The sequence below is a fragment of the Gavia stellata genome, chromosome Z, assembly GCF_030936135.1.
Source record: "Gavia stellata isolate bGavSte3 chromosome Z, bGavSte3.hap2, whole genome shotgun sequence".
Taxonomy (NCBI): Eukaryota; Metazoa; Chordata; class Aves; order Gaviiformes; family Gaviidae; genus Gavia; species Gavia stellata.
In genome coordinates this window covers 37,022,722-37,046,757 of record NC_082637.1, presented here as the reverse complement: position 1 = coordinate 37,046,757, position 24,036 = coordinate 37,022,722, and the positions used below count along the sequence as shown (strand labels likewise).

Below are 24,036 nucleotides of genomic sequence, written 5' to 3'. Positions count from 1 at the left end.
CATAAGATTAAAACAGTTCTTAACATTGAAGTATAGTTAGTATGTATAGTTTTAGCCTTAATTTTGAATTCCTAATTAGTTGCTATTGAATTAGATTTTTACCGTTCATATAAAATCTAGATGCTAGTATATGCTTGTACTTTTGATACTTGCCTTTATACGTATGCATGTTTGCAATCTGTAATTTGAAGCCAAAGCTTTAGGATTCAACCTCTTTGTCATGCAAGTGAACTTTTGAGCCAATGCTAAAAATTATTATCAGGACATTTAAAATATATTGTTATGCCTGAACCATGTTTTTATTGAAGCTTTTTTACACGACTCAAGTGATTAAAAAAAAGTAATTGCAATTAGCATTTTCTGGTTTATGTATTTTTTCACAGGAGGAATGAAATTTTTAAAACTTTTTCTGCTGCCACCTGCACTGTCAACATTTAAATTTAGAGTAAAAATGAAAGGCATCTTTCAAAAAACTGCACTCATGTCTACTGTTCATGGAAGGATCTGGGGAAGAAATAAGAGCAAGCAAAATGTGGATGCTGTTTCACTCGGCATACAAGTCTAGTAAGCTGGGGTGAATGCTTCTAACTTCCTAACTGGTTGGTTTGGCCTGCATCATTTATAATGAAACAATTTGACATTGAGATTGGGAAGCACTGGCAGACTGTAGAAGGCAGGTGCAGTATGCCTAAAGTCTTGTTAGAAGGCCTATCTGTATGTTAAGGAGAAATGATGAGCTATGATCATTGGGCTGATCTGCAACATGAACCAATTTGCTTAGGATCACCACTACTCCTGTGTTTTGTTTGCAAAATCTAAACTCAAAAGATACATGATTTTGCACAATCAAAGCCACCTCTAGCTTTACTCTTCTCTAGTGACAAAAAAAAGCTAATAAAGGAAAATTAATTATAAAGGTTTATAGGGACATGACATTGAGAAACAGCTCCCACTATAACTTTAGGAGTCGTGAGATTATCAGTATTCTGCTGTCCTCCAGGTTCTCACTGCAGTACAGTACAGGCTTTAGAGACTGTTCTTTCCTTTTGAGCGATGGCTCTTAGTGTAGTTTTCTCTGTTGCATGGTAAAATATTCCCAACATGCATCCTGAATTGCACTGAGGAATGAGGATAAAAGACAATGTTTGATTTATTAATTTCTAGTGGATTAGAACTACAAATGTTTGCTATGTTTTTAATTTGAGAAGTAGAGAGAATCACAGCAGCTTTTAATTATGCATTTTGTGTAATGCAGCCCTGAATAGAGCAGAGCAAAATTAAAATTGTGGATCAAATGCTAAATCTGAGTAGTGACTGAACTGAGCTGTAGTGTAATGCTAATGGTTTTGCGTCTTCCTGGCATTATGTCAATAATAGCTCTAATCACATTAAAGAGAGAGCCCATTAGCTTATTCTCTTCGGCAGCATGCACCATAGCAACATATTGTGAGTCTTGAAATAACTTGAAATTTCTTTCAAAAGCATTGCTGTCTATGAACTAAGAAGGGTGTGGTATTAAACATCATAATAAAAAACCCCTAAACCTAGGAAAGCCTTCTCCGTATCTTCTTAATTAAGCCTCTCTTAGCTTCCATTTCATTTAAGAACTTGAATGTCTAGTCATTGCCTGGTTTAGGTAATTTTAGTGAGAATCTGTGACAGTTTTGTGAGATGGAGTGATTCTTACACTGACTATACCTGAAAAATTACCTTTTACAGGATTTGAACTTAAGGGCAGGGACCTTCTCAGTCATGTTTATCAAATGATTTTTCTGCCGATGTGTTCCAGCATGTAGTATTGCTTTTATATTATTATACATGCATAGAAAAACTGCAATTATATTGACCAACCTTCCCGTGTTGTCCATTTAGCACTCCATTCAGAATTTGCCAAACTAAATAGATGGTTGGTCATAAACCAAACCAAACCAAACCAAATCAAACCAAACCAACAATAAAACCTGCTTTTGTTCAGTCAAATTGACCCACAAAAGTCAGGTTTTAAGTCTAGTTATACTGGAAAAATATTGTTTGAACACCTTTGAAGATGATAGAATTGTTCACGATTTATATCAGCGTGAATCAGAGGAGAGTGCCAAATTCTGGCCTTGGATGCTCACACATATTTCTTGTCTACTTCAGTAGAGACTGCAGTTTTTTATGTATGGTGGCAAAATTTGACCACTGTATCCCTAGCTCTTTCTCTGCTGGCTCAGCTCATCAGCAACTGACTCCTCTATCTCCCACCACAGGCTGCTTGTCATGGCTCATACAAGCTCTTTTTCCTCTCCAGCTTGTGCTCTTAGATACAGTCTACACTTTGTTGGCGTCTCTATTTCTTTTCAGGTCTCAGCTGAAAACATTCCTTTTACCTGTGCCTCTTAATTTCTCCCTCTGCTGTTATTTACAGTATCAGTGTAACACTTGGATATAAGTCTGTGCAGCATTTTAGGATACAGCTTGTTTGAAAGATGCTATACTAAATAAAACTGTATTTTATGACTGCACAGAGAACTATATCCCTGTATCACCCTAACATATCTATAAATCATTCACCACATAAATGACTGATTCCGTTTGATACCAATTTTTGTTTCAGTTACTGGTTTTGTAGGATGTTTTATTTCTGTTGCATCACAAATAGTGAATTACCAAGAAAGAAATAGCTATTTGAAACTAATCCTAGGTACAGCAAGGAACCAACTGCTGTAGGGACACCCACCTCCCAATATCAGGTTTAGGCATTCTCATTAACTTGCTTTATCCACAGGAGGGAAATAGGTTCGTTTAGCCATCTTTGGTGAAATTCACGTTCACATAGATAGAAGAAGAAACAGTTGATAGCAAGGAACTGGGAAGGTCTGATCCAGTATGCATTTAGACACATGAGTGGCCTCAGTGAACACAACTGAACTGGTTTACCCCAGAAATATTGTTAATGGAGATAGAGCAAGGCTCAGCTATGGCTTAAGTCACAAGCATTTTGATTATCTGAAATTTTTCAGTCATTTGCATACATATAACAATTGAGGTGCAGAACAAAAGACAAAGTCCATTGTTTTAAATTAAATATGCAGAGTTTAACATGTTACTTGAAGTCTTACTTTTCTTCTTGTACTTGTGGAGAGATCTTATCTTGCTTATCTTATTTAAACCAAAAGAAATGTCATGATTAACAAGGACGTTTTTAATTTAACAAACAAACAAACAAACAAATAAATAAATAAATTCTAGGGAAGGAAATTTTATCCAGTTCCGCTAGATCACAAGAATTAATTTGAGGTTTTGTAAGTATTTACTATTTAATGAAAAATAGAGATTGTTAGGAAAAAAAAACGTAAAAAACAGTACACCCTCATACATAATAGGTTACAAAATTCTTCAAAGTACTACACACTTCATAATTCTGCAACTTGTTTATCAACTGGTTTTGGAGTATTTAAGTGGAACAGTGAGAGCAAAATTATTTTCTGCCCACCACATGCCATAATTCTCCCTATCAAATATGAACCTTTCTAATAGTAAGGACTTCAGGTGGCATTTATGGTTGCCGCTCTATTTCCACACTGGGTCTTGTTGTGTATGTATGAGAGCCAATACCAAGAGATTTCATTCCTATTGTGTTGCTAAGCAGTCCAGATTCCTACACTACTACCAAGTTCTCTGTATAGATATTGAAAGTATTGTGTGATTTTGTGAGAATTTTTTGTAAAATGTTTGCAAAAAGTCACATTCTTTCTTAATTATTGCATGATTTGAGGTGACTGCCTGTGAGGACAATGTTTTACAGCTATTGCTTGAAATTAAGACATTTTTTATTTATCTGTCTATTGTGAATAATAACAGCAGAAACAATACGCTCGGATGCTTCCTTGTATCAGCATCTGATAACGTTTGGACATCTGGGTGGAGTGTTAACAGTGAAAGATGCAATTTTGAATAAATAAGCTTATTCCAAATTAATTTTAACTTACATTGTAGATACATAGTGACGTTAAAAAACTCCAGCCCTTAATAATACACTTTGCTGGTCTTTGTAACTGACAATATCATCAGAATTAAAGAAACACAGAAAAAGAAGAGGCTGCAACACAGTAAAAACTGTATTATTTTATCAGTGAATAATGGGGTGTAAGAGGGCATTGAAGGTCACTAATGTCGTTAGCATTTTTTTCTATTGATACCCAGACTCAGTGTGCAAAGTACACAGAAATCTAATCTCCATGTTTCCAGCACTCATGCCTTTTCCTAACTGTTGTCTGTATTTTATATCTGCATCTAGAAATTAACTGATTTGGGCCCCAGTTGCATAAGCATAACCCACGTGAGCAGTTTTACATCAGCAAGTAGTTGCACTGGCTGCTCGTCGAAGCGAGTTAAAATAATTGCAAATGTGCAAGACTGAAATTTTGAATCTGAGCTCTTTTAAATAAAAGAGAAAGGGAAGTGGATGTGTTAAGCACTGTGGTTCAAACGAAGTCATTGTTCTACACTTCCATCAGTTTCTAAACAGTTTTTGGACAAGTACTGCAGGTATGTAGATGGATTTATTTCTGGAGACATTTATAAAATGGGGGTGAAACAGAAATTCTAGAAAAGTGTCCTCCCCCTCTCCCTATCCTTCTCTTTCTTTCCCTTTCATTCTCCCTCTTTTTCTTTTGCTTCCTCTCCCCCCCCCCCCCCCACTTTTCCCCTCTCTTTTTCATACCCTTTCTCTCTCCTCTCCTTCTCTCTCTCTCTCTCTCTCTCTCTCTCTCTCATTTTCTTTCTCCCCCTCCCAACATGTAAAACACCAGCAGTCATGCACTGTAGATTCATAAAAGGTGGGAATATTTCTAGCTCTCTGGCAGGTAGAAGACATTGTTACGGGCTGAATACACTTATATCTGAATAAATTCCCAGGGAGGCTGAGAACCACTGACATGGTAGGTATGTAAAACCATGTAACTGACATCAAGGCCTGTTGCACTTGTGTAGCCTTATTGAATCAGTGGAGCGCTCAGTCCCCAGTGAGGCAGATGTCACCAGCATCTGCATTCCTGACAAGCAGCTACACCTGAGGTTCAGGGGACACATACTTCTGCTGAGCCCCACATCACTGAGGCTTCATCACAGGCTTTGAAAAGTGTATTTTCAAAACTAAAACAGCTCATGTATGTTGATTGGGTGTAGTGGAAGGAGTCATTAGAGTGCAAGTTCTTCAGCCATGGTGTTTCTTTATGTGTCCTAAGTGTTGTGCTCGGACTCCAAATGAGATTGGTTCTCCTGACAATAACATCATACAGACACTAAATACTTGTAAAATACATGAAGTGAATTGTGACTCTCTTATATTTTCTCTGAAGTTTATCTTGAACATGACATATCCCATCCCCCTTTCTTTCTTCCTTCTTTTGTCAATTAGTTTCATCTTGTTTGAAAGTCCTGTATGGCACAGGAGAAGGACAGTTTTTCTTAGCAGTCAAGTCACACACAACACAAAATCCAAGCCAGATAAATGAAGTGGCAGAAGAGCACTATAAGAAGCCATTGTATATCCCACAAAAAACCACCAAAACATTCAGATATAATAAAGTCCAAGAAAATCTTTTTATAATTCTTTCAGGGAATTCTGCCTCACCATCATTCACTAGAGAGCTTTTACCTGGGTGGTAGTAGAGTGATGATCAAAGTACTTTAAATAATAGGTAGATTTCTCTAGGAAATGTAAACAAAATGCATGAAATGTGTGTGCGTGCATGTGTGCGTAATTATTTTAAAGCTGGACACTGTTGTCTTGGTTTATTGCTCTTCGATCCTGAGGTTGACCTAACAGTATACCTTGCAGTACATGCCAGTTTTCCTCGAGCCTTGGCTAATTCGTGGGCTTCTTGTGGTGAGTCTGAAATTCCACTGCATGGTTTGAGTGGAGAAACTCTTGCGGTTTATGGCATCATCAGTACCTTGAGATGGAAATGGGGCTTTATGGAAATCAATCTTCCTTAGAGGGCTCTGTACAATACAAAGTGCTTGAAAAATATTAAGTGAATGTTGCTTTTACTGTTCTGGCATCAGCCCAGCCAGTGCTCGCTTACGGATGGTTATACTATAGGTGGGTGTTCTGCAGCCACAGCTCTCACCACTCTGGTTGAAAAATAGGAAAAAGAGGTGGGTGAATGGTTGCAGAGGGAGTAGGCTATTGCTTTATCCTCTCTCTTAATTCTCATACATAGTTTTTACTGCTTCTTTCCAAACCTCACCTGTCCTGCTGCTGTGAAAATGCAGCTTCATTCTTCGTCTCCCTGTGTTATTTTCCCTCCTAAAACTGCACTTACTTAAGGAAGAACAAAGCCTGGCTTTAACCTAATTTTACTACATCTTGTGTCAAAGGTTGTTTGTAAGTCATGTAGTACCTCTAGTGCCTTCTTTGTGTGAGTGTAAATTCAATGTTTTTCACTCCCTCAGATCAGTAAAAAGGCAGGTGTAAGCCACTGCATTACTGCATGTTCTGACCTACAGCTGCTGCTCTTTTCTGTGTCCTTGCTGCTATGTGTGCACCACAATATAATTGTTTAAACATGCTTACACTGCTGTGCTATTCCTATGGTGAATCCTGCATAGTAATTTGATTTGATTAATGGATTTTAGAAGGTGTGGTCACCTCCTTCAAGCTCATGTGGATTGAGACCACCATGTTAGAGGTAACCTTGCCTGTTTAGCTCCACCAAACTGAATTAATTACTCTGTAGTTCTCTTAAGAAAAAATGTAGAAGACAATTCCAGGAGTTGATCACATAACAACACTAATGTTGCATTTCTAATGACTTGGCAGCAGTCATTTCTTGCTAAGAGGACTTCAAGACATACCTGTATGTTTTAAATAACTTGTAAATGATAACTCCATTTACTGTGTGTTTTACAGATCCCTCTAGAGGTCTGACCTTGCTGTCCTATGTGGGCAAAATTGACATTGGCTTGCAGTTTTCAGTTCCCATTTGCCTTTTTCAAGATTGCAGGAATATGGCCTTTTGCCTATACAAGATTTTCTGTGTTATCACAATTGATCCAAGCTCAGTTGGTCTGTCTGTGAACAATGAAATGGAGAGTCTGTCTTCCTTCACAAAACTATTTGAACAGTTGCATTTCAGACATAGCCATCACTGAGGACCAGCTGAGAGAGTCTGTGACTGCAAAGCGATTCACTTGGTTCTTTCTTTTGTACACCGTGATACTTTCCCTTCACTCCATAGTGTAATTCACAGTGCATTTGGCCCCATTACAGCATTTACGTTTGTATGCAGATTGCTATCCACACTATGCCTTGTTTTATTTTAAAATAGACATTTATGATTAATTTAGGGTCTGAACTGTAATATGTTAAATTTCTGGGTTTTAGAATGCATGGTCAGGATTACATTTTCACGTAAGAGATATATATAGGTAAAAAAGATAATTAATTTCATTTTATTTTAATGATGTATTTCAGCCTCTCAGTAGAGTGCAATAAATAAATAGGGTATAAAATATTTGCATCATCATGGCTGTGGCCTGAGCAGTTTCATACACCACCACAACCTTGTCATCCTTTGGTTTTGATATAGAAAATCAAAACCAAGAGGTTTTTAATCCTCCATATATTGATTTTTTATTATTAAAAAGTGAAAGTTGAAAGGCAGCTCTAAGCCTGCTTTATCAGCCACACTTGGACCAACTTTGGATGTCGTTTCTAAGAGCTGGAGATGTGCCAAAGACATTAAAATTTACTTTTTGCTTGCATTTTGCCAAGCTATTCTTACAGCTCTCTTTTTATGAAAATAATTCATTTTATTTGCTTTGCAACAATTATTTGTATTCAGGGGAGTCTCTTCTGTATTAAGTGGTCTGTCCCCTGGGGTGGGAGGACAGCTTGTAAAGTTATCAAAAGAAACTTGCAAGTATGAGCACTGTTATTTCCTCCAGAGTTTGCCATGCTACAAGTAATCTAATGACAGTTTATTGGTGTCCATTTGGGGAAGTGGGATTGGTATTTTTATTTGAGAATTATTTCACTTGGTAAGCTCTGAACATAATAAGCATGAATGAAACAATCACAACACAGTGTAATAAAGGTCGTTCTCTGAAAGGATGAACTAGAAAAGGTGTTCATTGACTGATCATAGCTTACGTGTCTGCATATCATAGAAGTGAATCCTTCTGGCCATGTCCCACTGTACTCCACTGAAAAAGGGAGTGTGAATGTTACTGCAGCTCTCTAGATAGTCTCTTTCTAAGTCTGTCTTTTCAGTTCTTCTGTAGCTCAGTTCATTTAAAACCTTACTGCAGGACAGAGTTGTTTGAGTGTTCATAAAGGCAGGTCACGTTCACAATAGACTGTTTATTCAGGGTTACATATATGTAGGGCTCCACTGACTTCAGCCTTTCAAAGTCTGTGGCGTGTTTTTCATTACAACATCATCATGAAGTAAGGGGGAATGTTGTCTATGTCCATTTTAAAGACAAGGATCTGAGACATGGAAGGACCATGATTTGTCCAGAATATACAAGAAGTGGCTGGCAAGTCTAGGATTAAAGCTTCAGTTTCCTTGGGGTTGCCCACCTCCACCTCTTTCTCTGAGATTACAATACAAAAAAGCATTTGAAATGCAAAAAGATTGTTTTTCTTTTCAGGTGACAAATGTTTGTAGTTTGTGAGATTTCTGATTGATGTTTTAAGTCCTTCTTTAAACCCTAAGAATAGGTACAGTTCTATCACTTAGTTTGAATTTGCAAGCGTTTATGTCATTTGTACCTGTAGTTCAAATAGTAAGTCTGGAGCTGCAAACTGACCAAAAATAAGGCAGATTTTTTGCACATGAACCAAGGTCACTTATATGATCATGTCCATCATACCATACCAGGCCATTTGACTGGAATAATGAGAGGGGTGGCGCAGGCCTCATCATGGCTCGACTTCGAAGAATTTACTCAAGCAGAACTTCCATTATGTCTGGAAAAAGGGAGTTTTGCCTAAATAGAAGGTTAGGCCAGCAAACGGTGCTTGCTAATCTCCAAAATTTATCATTCTCTTGCTTATTCTTCTGTCTAGTCCACACTGTGGATATGTATCATATCTTCCAGTGTCCTCCTCAACATGAATTCCTCATGAAAAATGTGGTTTGTTCTTCCTGTACTGTTGTTGAGAGCTGAAAATGGTAGCTAAAACTCCACAGTGTGTGAAATTCTCTGGAAATGGTGAATAATTGATACAAAAAAATAATGGGTTTAGTAGAATTCTAAATGTTCATGTTCCTCTTCAGAATTTTCTTTCGTACGTAATGTTGTGACTGAGCTGTCTTGCTATCGCCACGGACATTTTAAATTTTATGGTGTTTTCTTGCTTACCTCAACCTTTACCACCTGCTGATCTATGTCCATACAAAGTATCACATAGGGTTTGGAATCAGTTTTAGATCAAAGGTGCATCCTTTCATTTAAATGTAAAAGATCTCAGGCAAAGCTGAATAATACCTTTCTAAATAATATTCCTTAATGAATAGAGTTCTCTGCAAGTAACTCGGTATCTCTAGAGAGTATTCAAAAAAAGATCATGAAACTCAAAATGTGCAAAAGAAAATACTGCACAGTATATGGAATTTTTTTAAAGATCCTAACTGGCATGTATAACTATGTGTCTCCTGTCTGCTTTCTTAGCTGTAACCTAATTTCATTCTGTTATTTTGCCAGGGTTTTTTGTAAAAATTGTTCAGTTACACCAGTCTCACAGTTTTCCCCTGAAGCAGCCTGCATTGTTTCCCTGCCCTTAAAGGTTAATGTTGTATTCAGGGCCCACACCTGCCTGCATAGAAAACAGGTACTAATTCTTACCTTTATTTGGTGGGACTGCCAACTTACCTATTACAAGTGTATAACACTTCTCTCTGTCTTGCAGAGTTTCTCTTCCATTAGCAATTGTCAGAGGCCAAAGAACCTCCAAATTCAAAGAGAAATATTAATAATTTAGAAATGCATTTTTTCAAATAATGACAATAACATTGTTCTGTGTCCTTAAATATTTTAAACCATCTGTTGCCTAGCACTTTATCATCAGCCACATTGGTTTTACTTTTCTTTCAGCGTAGAGAGAAAATAACATACTTAGAGGGAGGTTGGAGGGTTACTGCAGCACTTCCATTTATTTCTGCAGTGGATACCCTGCTGAAAGTTGCATTGACTGAACACAGGACAGACACAAAGATCAATCCTAGTGGGACCAAAACCCTTGAGGTAGTGCTTACTCAAAATCGATCAGTCTTTTCAGTTATCCCTGGCAGTGATGGCTGTTACATTTTCTTACCATTTCACTACAGCTGTTTCTTCCAACCTATACTGAGAGCATGGTCAGAGGTGCTGTCCTCATCCATGTTCCATTCAAACCATTGTTATTTTCAGTAATATCAGTAATTTTGTTATTTCTCAGTCTGTCCATTCTTTCTGGATATGACACTATCATAATCCAACAAAATAAATGTACACTTTACTATGATAAAAAGATTTTCAGTGTTGGTATAACCCGCTGAATTGCAGTAAATAATCAGGTTTTGAAGAATTCTGACTTTTCCTTTTTCTTGTACAGCAGCTTAAACAATTTTATATTGCTACCCTTCAGGAATCATAATTCTGCTCCAATTTGCAAGTTGTCCTTCTGACTTCATTTTTTTGTACTGCACCAGTCAGAAACTGGTGCTGAACATGTTTTAGCATGTGTATAAAATGGGAATGTATGCTGAATGAGGACATGTGTAAAACATAAGGTAAAATCAAATACATTTTAAATATGCAAATATCATGTCAATGCATATATCATTTGTGAATGTATCATATATACGTGTATAAAGTGTGTCCCCAAAGCTGATAAAATGCATTAGTGTGTAACTCCATTGCAGGATGCAGGGTTGACATACCCATTGTTATGCATTGGTTTTCCTGCAAGCTGTGCAGCAGGCAATTTCATCTAAGTAGCTAAAAGAGCATCTCACTCCACGAATCATCCATTTGCCTGGCAAGCAGGGAAATACCCTTGTTCTAAGAGGTAAATGTCAGGTCTGAGAGAGGGTGAGAGGATTCAGCTTCTGCTCAAGCCACTGGAGAGAGGAAGTTCACATGCTGTGACTGCACTGAGTTTGAGGAAATGAAATTTGTAGCCTGAGTCACAATAAGAAGCACACTCATTATTAACTCTTTACAATTAATGTGATTGCCAGCGATACAAAACCAGTACTAAAAGGCCTTCTCTGACTCAAGAAGAGACCTTCCCAGAACAGAGTGGAAATGCACTGTCTCTGTTGTACTGTTTGCAAAAGACTGTGGTTCCTAGGGCTATCAATCAGTTACCTCTCCAAGACCAAATATAGGAAGAAACATTATTTAAAAAGCAGCTGTTGTTTTAATGTTCTTTACCATAGACTTATTTTGCCTCTGAGCACTGACTATGTATGTGCTTCTTGTTGAAGTAATTGAGCTGTCTTTGGTGAAAGAAGGAATCAAGGTCAATGAGTCAACTTTCTTTCTCAGAGCAGAACATATCTGGTCTCAGTGATGTCCTACCAGTAGAGTACTCTTAACTGTGACTTGAAATTGCTTCAGAAAATGGAATATACCAGGAAGTTGGTATTTGCCAATTTTGCTTTCCTTTCCTGAGGTAGAACTACCTCAATGCATAGAGGGTGAATTGAAGTCAGAATTTTTTCTCTACCTCTGTTGAACTCTAATTACACCAAGGAGATGACTCAAAGAGCAGGCACTGTGGAAAACAGTAGGCAATGTGCTAATTTAATTTTTTATTTGTTTTTTAATCAATACATTGACTTAGGTGCTGCCTGCCAGATTCTGCTCTGGCTTGTGCACTGAGCAATCCTATTGGAATCTGTAGGACTGGTCAGGGCAGACACGATCCAAATTATTAATCTTCTTCAATATTGTTCTGAAATGCATCTATTAAATTAGGATTGCCTGTGGTTTTATGGATGCTACTTCAGTTCCAACTTGTGTTTGGATTTCTCAGCTAGGAAAAAAATCCTATGTGGCTGTGGTCAGAAACAATAGAAATTGTGGAATTTGGCACAGCCCTGAATATGAGATTGTTTGGAAGATATCACTGGCTCATCTATCAACTGTTAAATTAGCAGAAGAGTTCTCAGGAGGTGATCATGGAATGACTACTGTAGCTTTCCATATTTCCTCTGTTTTACCGCCCTTAGGCTTACCACTTCAGAGCCTTCTTCCACCACACTGTGTCCCATCCACTTCTAAATATATCTCCTAAAACATTCAATATGTGTTTACTAATTGTGATCAGGCTAAAATTCAAGTGCTGTGCTTGTGGGACTTTTTTTTATCAGAAGCCGTATTTAAGTGATGACACACAGTAATTTGTTCATTCTTCTGTCAGTGTAATTTACAAGGCAACGACAGATAAACATAGCTATACAAGATTCATTTACAGTGACACAATGGCAGATACACAGAGCAGAACCCTGCCTATGAGATAAAGTGGACTGAGTGACTTATGCAGTAATTAGGGGATAATTGTCATTAACCTCGCAAACAGTAGTTTACCCATATTGTTTAAAAGGCTCCAGGATGCATAATGACAAGGTAATCTGTCAAAGCGCTAGGGGGAAATATTAATAAGATTTGTGCAAGCCTGGATAGAAAATATGCAGAAAGCGGCCACATTAAGCTAATTGGTGGATGAATATACACTTGTAAAAGTGCTTTAATGGCACGTTTGCTGCTCTCCAAATGACTACTGTTAATGTGGAGAAGTGGGCTGCCTAGAAAGTCAGGACTGCTGGGACAAGAGGGTATTAAGACATGCAGGCACAGTTATTATTACTTTGTACACTGTAATATAATTTCCCCCACTTCCTTTTGCATTTCAGTGCCTCTAATATGTGCAAACAGATAGCTCACTTCATGTACCGTAGCATTTTTATGTTCCAGTGACCTTTGCCTTTTTGGTGTCACTTCTGCACCCTGCTGTCTCCCTTTGTGTCATGTTGCCATCTATGACACACTTGGGTTTTTTGGTGTAATTTTTTTAGGTAAACAATCAAAGGAAAAAGGCCTTATTAAGATTGTGTTGTATATATTGCAAGTAATAATGCATAGTCCCCTAATGAATACTAAAGATGAAAATCAATCTCCTGGTTCTGCTGCCATTCATATACCCAGCATATAGTACAGCTGAATCCCTTTATTGAGGCACAATTTGGGTTCAGTCAGAAAACCAAACGTGTAATGAAATCAGATTTATGAGTATAACTTATTGGCACTTTTACTCCAGTATTTTTGTCCTTGGGCAACTTCTCAATTCCTTACAATGCCCCTGGTTAGACAAATTTCTTACTGACTTCTTTGGAAGTTTTACTTACAAGGCTGGGAAGACCTAGCTTTTGTTGCTTACATTTTCTAGTTAGGGTTATGGCTGTAGTCAGTTTAGATTTAAAGTGAGAAAAGGACCGTCTGATAACCTGATCTGACTTAAGTGTTAGAAGTCTTGCCCTGATTTTGGTACAGTCCATATTAGATGGAGCAAGGATGTCAGACATGATTTGTTTGAATTATCACATTGTGTATTGGGGAAGGTCTTGACTGAAGAAAGCCTGGGTACTGCAGGGTACTTGTGGCTGTGGGTACTGCAAATACAATACCTCATCAGTGCTCTTCGTGAATGTTTCCTGTTTCTCATAAAAATCATGTGTCATTCTTTCAGTGTTGGTGAAACTGAGGCTCAGAAAGAGAGGGTTAAGTAGCTTACTAAATTTACTGTAAGATTGCCAGAGCATAGAAAACACTTCTCAGTGAGTTACACAGCACTGACACCAAACAGTAAAACTGCAAGTGATTTCAGGGCAAATTTTCTTACATGGCATACCAAAGTGGGCAACTATATATGCAAAAATTGGTGAAAGTGAGTATGAAAATCAATCATTGCTATGCCCACTTACATGCAAAATTGTGTTGTAAAGTTAATTTATAGCTGGAATTATTTCAGTGGTTTGCCACGTTTGTGTCTCTGTTTACATCCTATCCTGAAAAGTCCCCACAGCACCTCATACAGTCTAAAATTTTTGCCTTCATACACCATGTGCTTGGTGGTTTGATTGCCCCTAGGAGCCATGTCTGCCTAAGGGCAAACACTCTGTTACCTGTCACAAGTTAGTGACAAAGCTTCTTCAGAGACATTGCAATGAATTTTCCACTCTCACAGGTTGTAGAGAAGCAAAGGTATCAAAATATTCCTCTATAGTTGGGGTCCAAGGTTGTGGATTTCAAAGCTGTTTAAGGAATTTGAATACCCAATTTCTATAAAATCTTGATATTCTACTATTTGATGAATATGAGAAAAAATCCCTCACCTTAGTGTGCATTAAAAATGTTTTTGTGAGCAGACACTATAAAGCATCTGGTCACGTCACATTAACTCTTAATTTCGGAGACTCTTTAGAAATCCTTTGAAAGTCTCAACCAGAACTGATGGTGAAGGGAATAAATGTTTGCATTTGAAAATTTGTGCAGTCCTTGTGGGGAGAGGGGCAAAATACTTGGGAAGTGGCACTGGTATTTCAAAATAAATGTCAAATAATGAGATAATTAAACTGCTGAAAGATGACTTTGGATCAACTTAGAGCTACTGAATCAATGTGTATCCATGCTAACAGGAGTTCCACCGTTATCAATTAGAGACAGATTTTGCCATTTAATAGTTGTGACCAACATGACAGTTGTAAATCAAAGCAAATTTTGTTGATATCATAGGAGTTATACCACTGTAAAACTAGTAAATGCAAGAAGAGTATTGGGCTCTGACTGTGCTTAGATTCTTTTCCTCCAAGTGCAGACAGAGGCTTACTGTGAAAAAAACTCGTCAGGCACCCAATTGTAAAGAGGCTTGAGGTAGTTGCTATGATTAGCTGAATGAAGCTCGAGCTGCTGTGATTAAATATGTTGTAACCCCACAGTGATCTATCATAGTTTTAAAAATAAAAATGCTGTATGTAGTGTTATTCAGAAAAAAAAAGTCATTGTCTTGTGAATTATACATTCTTATCTGGCCAATAATCAAGAGCATTCCATAACAAAGTGAATATTTTATCAAAAGTCAAACAATATGTTTTAAAAATCAGAAGAAGCATTTAAAACTAGTGCCCCTGCATCCTAATAGTTTTACTGGAGTTGCAGAGGTGAATACGCATTCATGAAGAGTAGGAAGGAGGTCAAATGAATGTTTCTTACCTGAAAACAGTAAGAAACTCTCTCCCCTACTCCCACTTCGCATGGATGCTTTATAGTTGGCATTTGACAGAGTGTCATCATCTTTCAGGGCAATGCTCTCAAATGTATTTTAAAGTTGGTGAACCTGAAAAATGAAAAGGCATTCTGCAATTGGGGGTGCCCTGTGAGGAAGTTCAGCCCCCAAAAGGAGTCGTGTTGGGGATCCAGTATTTTCATACCGCTCCCTGCAAATTAGTCCAGAACCAGTGCTCCAGCAGGTTGCTTGTGCAGGGGTCTCTGCTGCTGGCAGATGTCTTTGGGATGAGATATAAAACAGAGGACCTGCATACTTTTGGTCAGTAAAGACCCTGTAGGCCATTTAGCAAGAGCGTGGGTGGTTAACAGCGGTGTCCTGGCTCCGTTTCAGCTGCGGTTATTGCATTCCACCTCCTTACGTTCCATCTGCAGTTTCAGCAGGACATGGTGTTCCTCACTTTCACTCCGACACCGTTGAGCAGTGCTCCTGTGTGTCGTTACACAGCCGCTGTACTCCACCATGGTGGTACGCCCCTGATATATATTCAAACAGATTTGGCTCCACATCATGTTTCAGGACTAAGTTATGTCAAAATTACTTTCCAACATGGTGGGTGGAATTACTCTGGATTTAAAGTGCAATTACTCTGGATCTAAAGTACAGCCAGATATGACCCAGTGTCTACAATATCAGTTAGTAAAGTTTGCAAAGGTCTTTGGGGGTCCTTTTGATCAAAACGCAAAGCTTTTTGCTGCTGAATGCCTAAGGAGACCTGGAGTCTAAGGAGCAACCAGAGCAAGTACCGTTACAAACCTGCCAGGAAAAGTAAATGTAAGCATGCATATAAGTAAATAAAATCTCCTTCATGTTACTCTTCATTTGAATATATATTGCCAGCGTCATTCTCAGTGATACTTTGGGGAAAGACAGCCACCTTCTCTTCTCCTGCTGTAACATGCTGTTATCCTCGTGCATACTCTGTGTCTTTGGGGCAAAGGAAACAAGTCCAACAGGTAAGGGAAAGAGGGTGTCAGAAGGGAAGAAGATCTATCTGATTTTTTTCTAGCAGAGTGGAGGCTGCAGTGAAGCCAAAAGATAAAGATTTCCGTTATTGACTGAAAACTCGGTAGTGCTGCACTGTGTTTGTTCCTGCTGCAGCAGTATAACTCAAGGAAAGGACTGCTGACACTTAAACATGAGTTCGTTCATACAGTTTCGGTTGGTGAAGCGGGGCTGGTGGGAGGTGGATGAGAAGTGACAGATGACGGGAAAAAATTTTAACCATCACGTTTTGCAGGCTGGTTATGTTAAATCTCACATCAGTTGCACATGTATAATCATGGTAAGCAAGTATGCACACCTTTTCTTCGTGTTTACAGAGCCAAAGGTGACTTAGGTTCAGCATGGTAAAAAACCTACTAGGAAAATGAGTATGTGATTGTATGTAAGTGTACGTTTCTGTGGAAAACTAGATATAGGGCTTACTTCTGTCCTACTGAAGTCAGCGGGAGTTAGCCAAAATGAGCAAGAGGTGTTGCACATTGCCTCATCTGTACTAATGTGAGTTGGTGTGCTCCTGCACATTTTTGGTAGCTTTTACCCCAGGAGTAGTAGGACTACCCATGGTGTAACAGCTTGAAATTTAATTGGGAAGCAAAGAGATGCTCCTGTGAAATTTAGCCAAACAAAACCAACAAACCCTAAATCATGGAAATTATGTAGGGTTTTCTTTATTAGAAACAAATGTTGATTTTTTTTCTGTCTACACCCTAATTAAAACCATCCTCTGCAATTATAGTATGACCAAATGAATATCTTTCAGTCTGCTTTTCAACTGTTATAGCTACACTCAAAATGTTTCTTTGAGATCAGCTAGAAAATATATAGCTCTTTAAGAAGGGTTTATAGAAGAAAGATTTGTGATAAACTCTAGGCTTGCTTAATTATTTAATCAAACATGTATCTGTGTAACATTTTGTAACATGGATACTTAGCTGACATGAATCAAAAGCGGCAGTTTATGGTGCATCTTCAAGCTTACTAAAATATGAAGGCTAGAAATGTGTTTTTCTACATAACTTTGGGTGGTTCTCAGAAGTTATCACAATAGTGCCCCAAAATAATCCTTGAGTGCTTCCCAGAACATAAGGCTTGTTTAAGAACCAATTTTAAGTTTTTTTTAACCTGTCTATTAATCTCAATTCTTGTATATAATCATCGCTCACTATGTATTCAGCCAGGTGTATATATACATTTAAACTATGCCAAGAAGTTAGTAAGATCAAAATAGAACTGCAAAAAGTTTGTGGTATGTATGTGTATGTACATACAGGTGTCTGTGTGAGTGTAGACATCTAAAATTACCTGCAGGTAATACAGGCACTGGAGTCAATGGAGCTTCTCACACAAAGTGAGAGTTTAAAACAACTGATTTCATAGCAAAAGTTCAAGGCTTACAGTGTATCTTTATAGTGTATGTTTGTGCAGACTGTCTTTATTTTCTGAATAGGCAGTTTTTAAATTGGGAGGTTTTAAAGCTGAATTGAAAGCTTGAAATTTGTAAAGCCTAAAGGCCATCAGGAAATGAAGACTCATCTTCACAATCTTCCCTGATTAAGCTCCTAAGAACTGGAGTGATTTGCTGTCCATCTTCTATTGTAACCTCTTTGTATCATCCAACTTGTTCTATCTGATCATCATCACTTGTTCTATCTGACCCATCACTTGTTCTATCTGACCCAAAAGTTTAAGACAAGATGTACCCTAACATATCCTGGCACATCTCTTCCTAACATACGGTCAGCAAAAATGAGGAGGCAGGTTCAGAGTGATTAACCGTGACATTACTTTATAGATCTACCGTGGTGTGTGTGTATGTGAATCTGTATCTATACAAATAATAGAGTGTAGTGTGTGTTCAGAGCGAGAAAAAGATTCAAGGTTATGTCTTGTATCCTTAGAGGTTAATTTAATATGATTTAGAGATTAAAAGATTTTCTCCATCTGAAATTGTGGGAGAGCTACCCACACATACAAAATAAAATAAAAATAAAAACAAGGCTGTGTGGGCAAAGAAGGAAGAGCATCACTGTGTGCTGTACAGGTTGGGCTTACTTGTCTACTGCCTGGCTTAGAGCTATAAGCGTGCAGTGGTATGTCTATACTCACTGACTTCCTTGTACACATTGTCACAGGAGGCTTGGCTTAATCAGTTGTGAGCTGAAAAAAAGTAATATAAATTGGAACCTTTTGTCATGAAATATTTAAATATGGATATGATTTAATGGCTTTGGGGAGAAAATTTAGCGTGAGAGATTGTAAGAAACAAGAAATCGATTACATGTAAGAAAGGACTTGAACCTCTAATCAAATATTACCATATAGAGAGATATCCCTAGCTAGTTATAGCTTAATTCAAAGGGGATAATGGTTAGATTTTTTGTTAATTTCAAGTTTTATCAAAAAATGACATTCCTATTCGCTCTTTATCTAGTTTTGCAGAATACGTACTTGCAATGATTTATGGAAAGCCATCACTATATAAATATTGAAGCATATGCTACACAGTATCCATAAATAGTGGGTTTTCTATGAAATATAGGCATCTGTGCAATTTTTCTTTACTTTTGCTAGGAGAAAAAAGCCAAACAACTTCTTGCTGAAAATTAACAAGATACAGCTTGATATAACTAGTAGGACTAGGCAAGGATTATTTAAGAGCAGCTTTCTGATTCCCTGCAGTTTTCTGTGACAGTGAGGGTAACCCCATGACAATCACACCCTTGACTGCCAGTTTCTCTGATCAGTGGGACTTCGCAGGTGCTGAAAGTCTGGCCCTCCTCATTGCAAAGGCTTGACTTAAATGAAACAAAGGGTGGTGGCGTCTCATTGAGAAGGTAGCTCATGTAGCCAACTGCCAGCCTCTCTGAGTTAAGCTGTGGAATAACTCCCCGAAAGCATACTGGGAACCCCCGCATTTAGACGATGTCTGCCTGTTCTGTGCAAGCAAAGAGCTGGGTGCGCTGCTGCTGGGTGAGGGACTGTGTGATACCACCTTCCGCTTACGTGTGGAAGTCTGTTACAGGATCTGTACCTACTGTTCTCATGAGTTATTGTCGTGCTGGCTGTATTTAATTTTTATTTACTTACATATCAGTTTTTGTAAAGCATCCATCTGTTACATAAGCCTGTGAGTGATTTACAAATTAAAGCAAAAACAAAACAAATTACTACCAGTAGTACATTACAAATCAGCCTGCAGCTGGCTGCAGACAGGAATTCTAATTCAATACATGTAAGCAGTGTAAATTAGACAACATTATTTCCATCTTCAAACAATGCAAGTTACAGTTAGAAGGAGTGTATACTTGTGGCTTGGGATTAGAAATGTGTGCACATAGACTGGGTCAGAGGTGACAGCGAAGGCCTAGAGACCAAAATCTGTACTGAGTCCGGTTTTGCAGTTCCATTACTCAAACATAGAACCAGTATGGCTGGCTGGCAGTTGTGGGAGAAGTAGATGTAAGACCCTTTAGGTCACACTCATGGGAAGAGTAGCCAAACTTAGTTGGATGGGAGAAAAATATAATCTTAGAGCTTTAAAATACGAACCTGTCCTTTAATTGTTTGTTTGTGGTGTTGGTGGTTTTTTCCTCCCTCCCCTCACCCATTTTGGTTTTGATTGTTTTGTTGTTGGGTGGGGTTTTTTGATGGTCTGGATGATTTCTACTAGATAGCACTCACTGCCTGTAAAATACTGCTCCATCAGACAGGTGGAACTGGGAGGGCATAGAAATTAGAGATGTCCACACTGCTTAAAGCTGTTCAAAGCTGGGGACACTTCCTGACCAATGCTGCAAACGAGGAGCAGCATCTGCATCACGGTGTTTCCTTCATCACTGTGTAAATACGTGCTGAACATTTTCTGCATAGAGATGGTTTCTGGGGCTTTCCATCTGGGTAAGCTGGGCAAGATTTTCCATTATTAATTGCTGTTGAGGGTTTCATAGTCTTGTAAGGTTTGATTGTGCATGGTCTTGCACAGAGCCTTTCTAAAGGTTTTACAGTCACATCTAAGGTACTGAAATATACATGGAATTGATCTTTGTCATTAACTTTTGTATCCAGAGTTGACACAGATCAGAACCGAAATAATAAAAACATCTGTAATGAAATAAATAGATGCTTTACTATTTGGTGCAAATTGCATTTTCCAGTACTTTAGAAAATGTGAGGAGATAGACGAATCAATCCTCTGAAGACTGAAGATAATAAAATAAATAAATAAATAAGACCTGGGGGGAAAAAGGGTATTTGCAGGCTTCATAATCAAACAAGAGCTAGTGGTTTTTGCAATAGTGTGTAGTCCAAAGTGTTTCGATAAGGTTCTGAAGCTGAGATTCAAGATTTAAAAAGATCAGAGAGAGTACGGTGGAGTATCTTGCAAGGCTTTCAAACTGTTTAATGCATGAGGAAGCATTGGAATAATTCTGGTTTGATGGCCTGCAACAGTGCTTGCTGGTTATAGTTACTGTGCTGATGTTATGTCCAGCATTTGCCCAAAAGGAAAGATGCCAATAAAATGATGTATTCATTATATAAGTATTTTAATATGTTTTTATCAATACGTGCTGGAATGGATTGCCTGACATTACATTGCAGAATTTTTAAGTCCTACCTTCAGGCAAATCTCATGCTTACTAGCAAAAATGAAAGTGTGAAATGCTTTTTAATGTATATTTAACAACAGATAGTCTAGTGATTACTGATGTGTATTCTCTCTGGATTTTTCCCTTGCTATCAGAAGGCAATGTTAAGAGACAACATTTTTACACATTTATGCTATCTACATCCATCAGAAGCTTACTTTTTACATATTTTTAACTGTCATTTATAACAAGGCTGCAAAAAAGTAATCTCTTAAGTCCAAACCATACCAAGATTGCAAGCTTACAATCAATCGCCAGTAGTAGTCCAGTTATGCTTAAAACCAGTGCCTGAATTTCTACCTTTTGATGCAAGTTTATAATGAATATGTTTTTCAGTATTGCTGTCATGGGAAAAAAAAGAAAAAAGAAAAAAAAAAAGGAGTAAGGTACAAGTATTATGTGCTATTTTTAAGACTTTTTGCCTTGCATCAAATTTTCTTGTGAGATGGCCCATGAGTGACTTCAGTCTTATGTCTGCTTATATTTAAGAAGCAATTCTATCAAATGTGTTTATTTAGGTCTTCCTTACAGTGACACCATTTAATAGCAATTAAGGTACAATTTTCTATATTTTACAGTGAAGTGCACAGCAACAGTTCATGTTTTACGCTAATGTATGCTAAACAGTAGCATTGTACATAGATCACTGTTGTTAAGATAAAAGTATTGAAAGCATTTTAGATCACAGAGCCCTGTGGTCTACATTTTGTTTGCTCTGACATTATTAAAGTCAATCTGTTTCTCTGACTGTGACTCTAATTACTATAAATGCATGGCTGGAAAGTTTGCATTTTTTGGTCGAGTTCTATTAACGCTGTTTGCATGTTGTTTTTTGAGCTTAGTGTTTCATGTTCAGGCAGCAGAGCACCTTCTATTTAATTCAATAATTATGCAGAATCAATAAGTTTTTCCTTTGTGTTTGTCTTTGTTGTTTCTTTGATATGGCCTCTAGGATGCTGCAGGCAAGGTGCTGGACCGCTGGGCCATCATGTCCAGGGAGGAGGAGATCATTACCCTTCAGCAGTTCCTGAGATTTGGAGAAACCAAATCCATCGTGGAGCTGATGGCAATTCAAGAAAAAGAAGGGCAGGCTGTGGCTGTGCCATCTTCAAAGACAGATTCAGATATAAGGACTTTTATTGAAAGCAATAATCGCACCAGGAGCCCAAGTCTCCTTGCTCACCTGGAGAATAGCAACCCTTCCAGCATTCATCATTTTGAAAACATCCCGAATAGCCTTGCATTCCTGCTTCCATTCCAGTACATAAATCCAGTCTCTGCTCCGCTCCTGGGGCTGCCTCCAAACGGCCTCCTGCTGGAACAGCCGGCAATGAGGCTCCGTGAACCAAGCCTTACAACCCAAAATGAATATAACGAGAGCAGTGAATCTGAAGTTTCCCCTACGCCTTTCAAGAATGAGCAAACATCCAGCAGGAATGCTTTGACCAGCATCACAAATGTTGAGCCCAAAACTGAGCCAGCCTGCGTCTCTCCTGTTCAGACGCCTACGCCTGTCAATGATTTATCGAAAACAGAACACACTAAAAGCTCATTCCGCATTCACAGAATGAGGAGAATGGGGTCGGCCTCCAGGAAAGGAAGAGTGTTTTGCAATGCATGTGGCAAAACTTTCTATGACAAAGGTACTCTTAAAATCCACTACAATGCAGTCCACCTGAAAATCAAGCACCGGTGCACTATTGAGGGCTGCAACATGGTCTTCAGCTCTCTCAGAAGCCGCAATCGCCACAGTGCTAACCCAAATCCCCGCCTCCACATGCCTATGCTAAGGAATAACCGCGACAAAGATCTAATTCGTGCTACATCAGGTGCTGCCACTCCAGTTATAGCAAGTACAAAATCCAACCTAACTTTAACAAGCCCTGGGCGTCCACCGATGGGCTTTACCACTCCCCCTCTAGATCCTGTACTACAGAACCCTCTTCCCAGTCAGCTTGTGTTCCCAGCTTTAAAGACTGTCCAACCTGTTCCTCCTTTTTACAGAAATTTACTTACTCCTGGAGAGATGGTGAGTCCTCCAACCTCACTCCCTACCAGTCCAATAATACCAGCAGTGAGTGGCATGGAGCAGCATCCCCCTCCTCCTTCAGAGTCATCAGTACCTTCAGTGCTGATGCCCACGCCAGAGCCTAATGCTGACCTTGCCCCCAAGAAGAAGCCAAGGAAGTCGAGTATGCCAGTTAAAATTGAAAAGGAAGTTATCGACACTGCTGACGAGTTTGATGATGAAGACGAAGAGGTGAATGACAGCAGCACGATGGTGAATGACATTGGTCATGACAATCACTGCCATTCTCAGGAGGAAATGAGCCCAGGCCTGTCTGTGAAAGACTTTTCCAAAAGTGACAGAAGCAGATGCATTTCCAGACCAGACATAAGAAGGGCAGACAGCATGACATCAGAAGACCAGGAGCACGAGAGAGACTATGAAAATGAGTCAGAGTTGTCAGAGCCCAAATTGTGTGAGGAATCCATGGAAGGCGATGATCGCCTACACGAACCTGGTGAAAAATCTATGATGCACAGTGACAGACCAGATGAAAACCACAATGACTCTTCCAACCAGGATGTCATTAAGGTGAAGGAAGAGTATACAGACCCTACATACGATATGTTCTACATGAGCCAATATGGACTGTACAATGGAGGCAGTGCCAGTATGGCTGCCCTTCATGAAAGTTTTGCTTCTACATTCAACTACAGCAGCCCTCAGAAGTTCTCCCCAGAAGGTGAAATGTGCTCCAGCCCGGACCCCAAGATCTGCTATGTGTGCAAGAAAAGTTTCAAGAGTTCCTACAGTGTGAAACTTCACTACAGAAATGTTCATTTAAAAGAGATGCATGTCTGCACAGTGGCTGGCTGTAACGCTGCGTTCCCATCACGGAGAAGCAGAGACAGGTCAGTAAATATTAATTGATTTTCTACATTATTAAATGTGTTGAATTATGTAAGAATAGGCAGTTAGGATGTATGAAAGAATAGAGGGATGCACAGTAATGACAAGTGACAATCGTGTTCCCATGACATTGAGAGAAT

General features: G+C 38.6%; 1 protein-coding gene across 1 annotated transcript in view; it reads left to right on the top strand.

The window, feature by feature from the left end:
* The window catches only part of BNC2 (basonuclin zinc finger protein 2), a 232,588-nt gene that overhangs the window by 186,204 nt on the left and 22,348 nt on the right, over positions 1-24,036 (top strand). Inside the window, exon 4 of the mRNA XM_059834103.1 lies at positions 21,932-23,898. Within this exon, the coding sequence (XP_059690086.1) occupies positions 21,932-23,898 (1,967 nt within the window). The remainder of the gene's footprint in view (positions 1-21,931; positions 23,899-24,036) is intronic.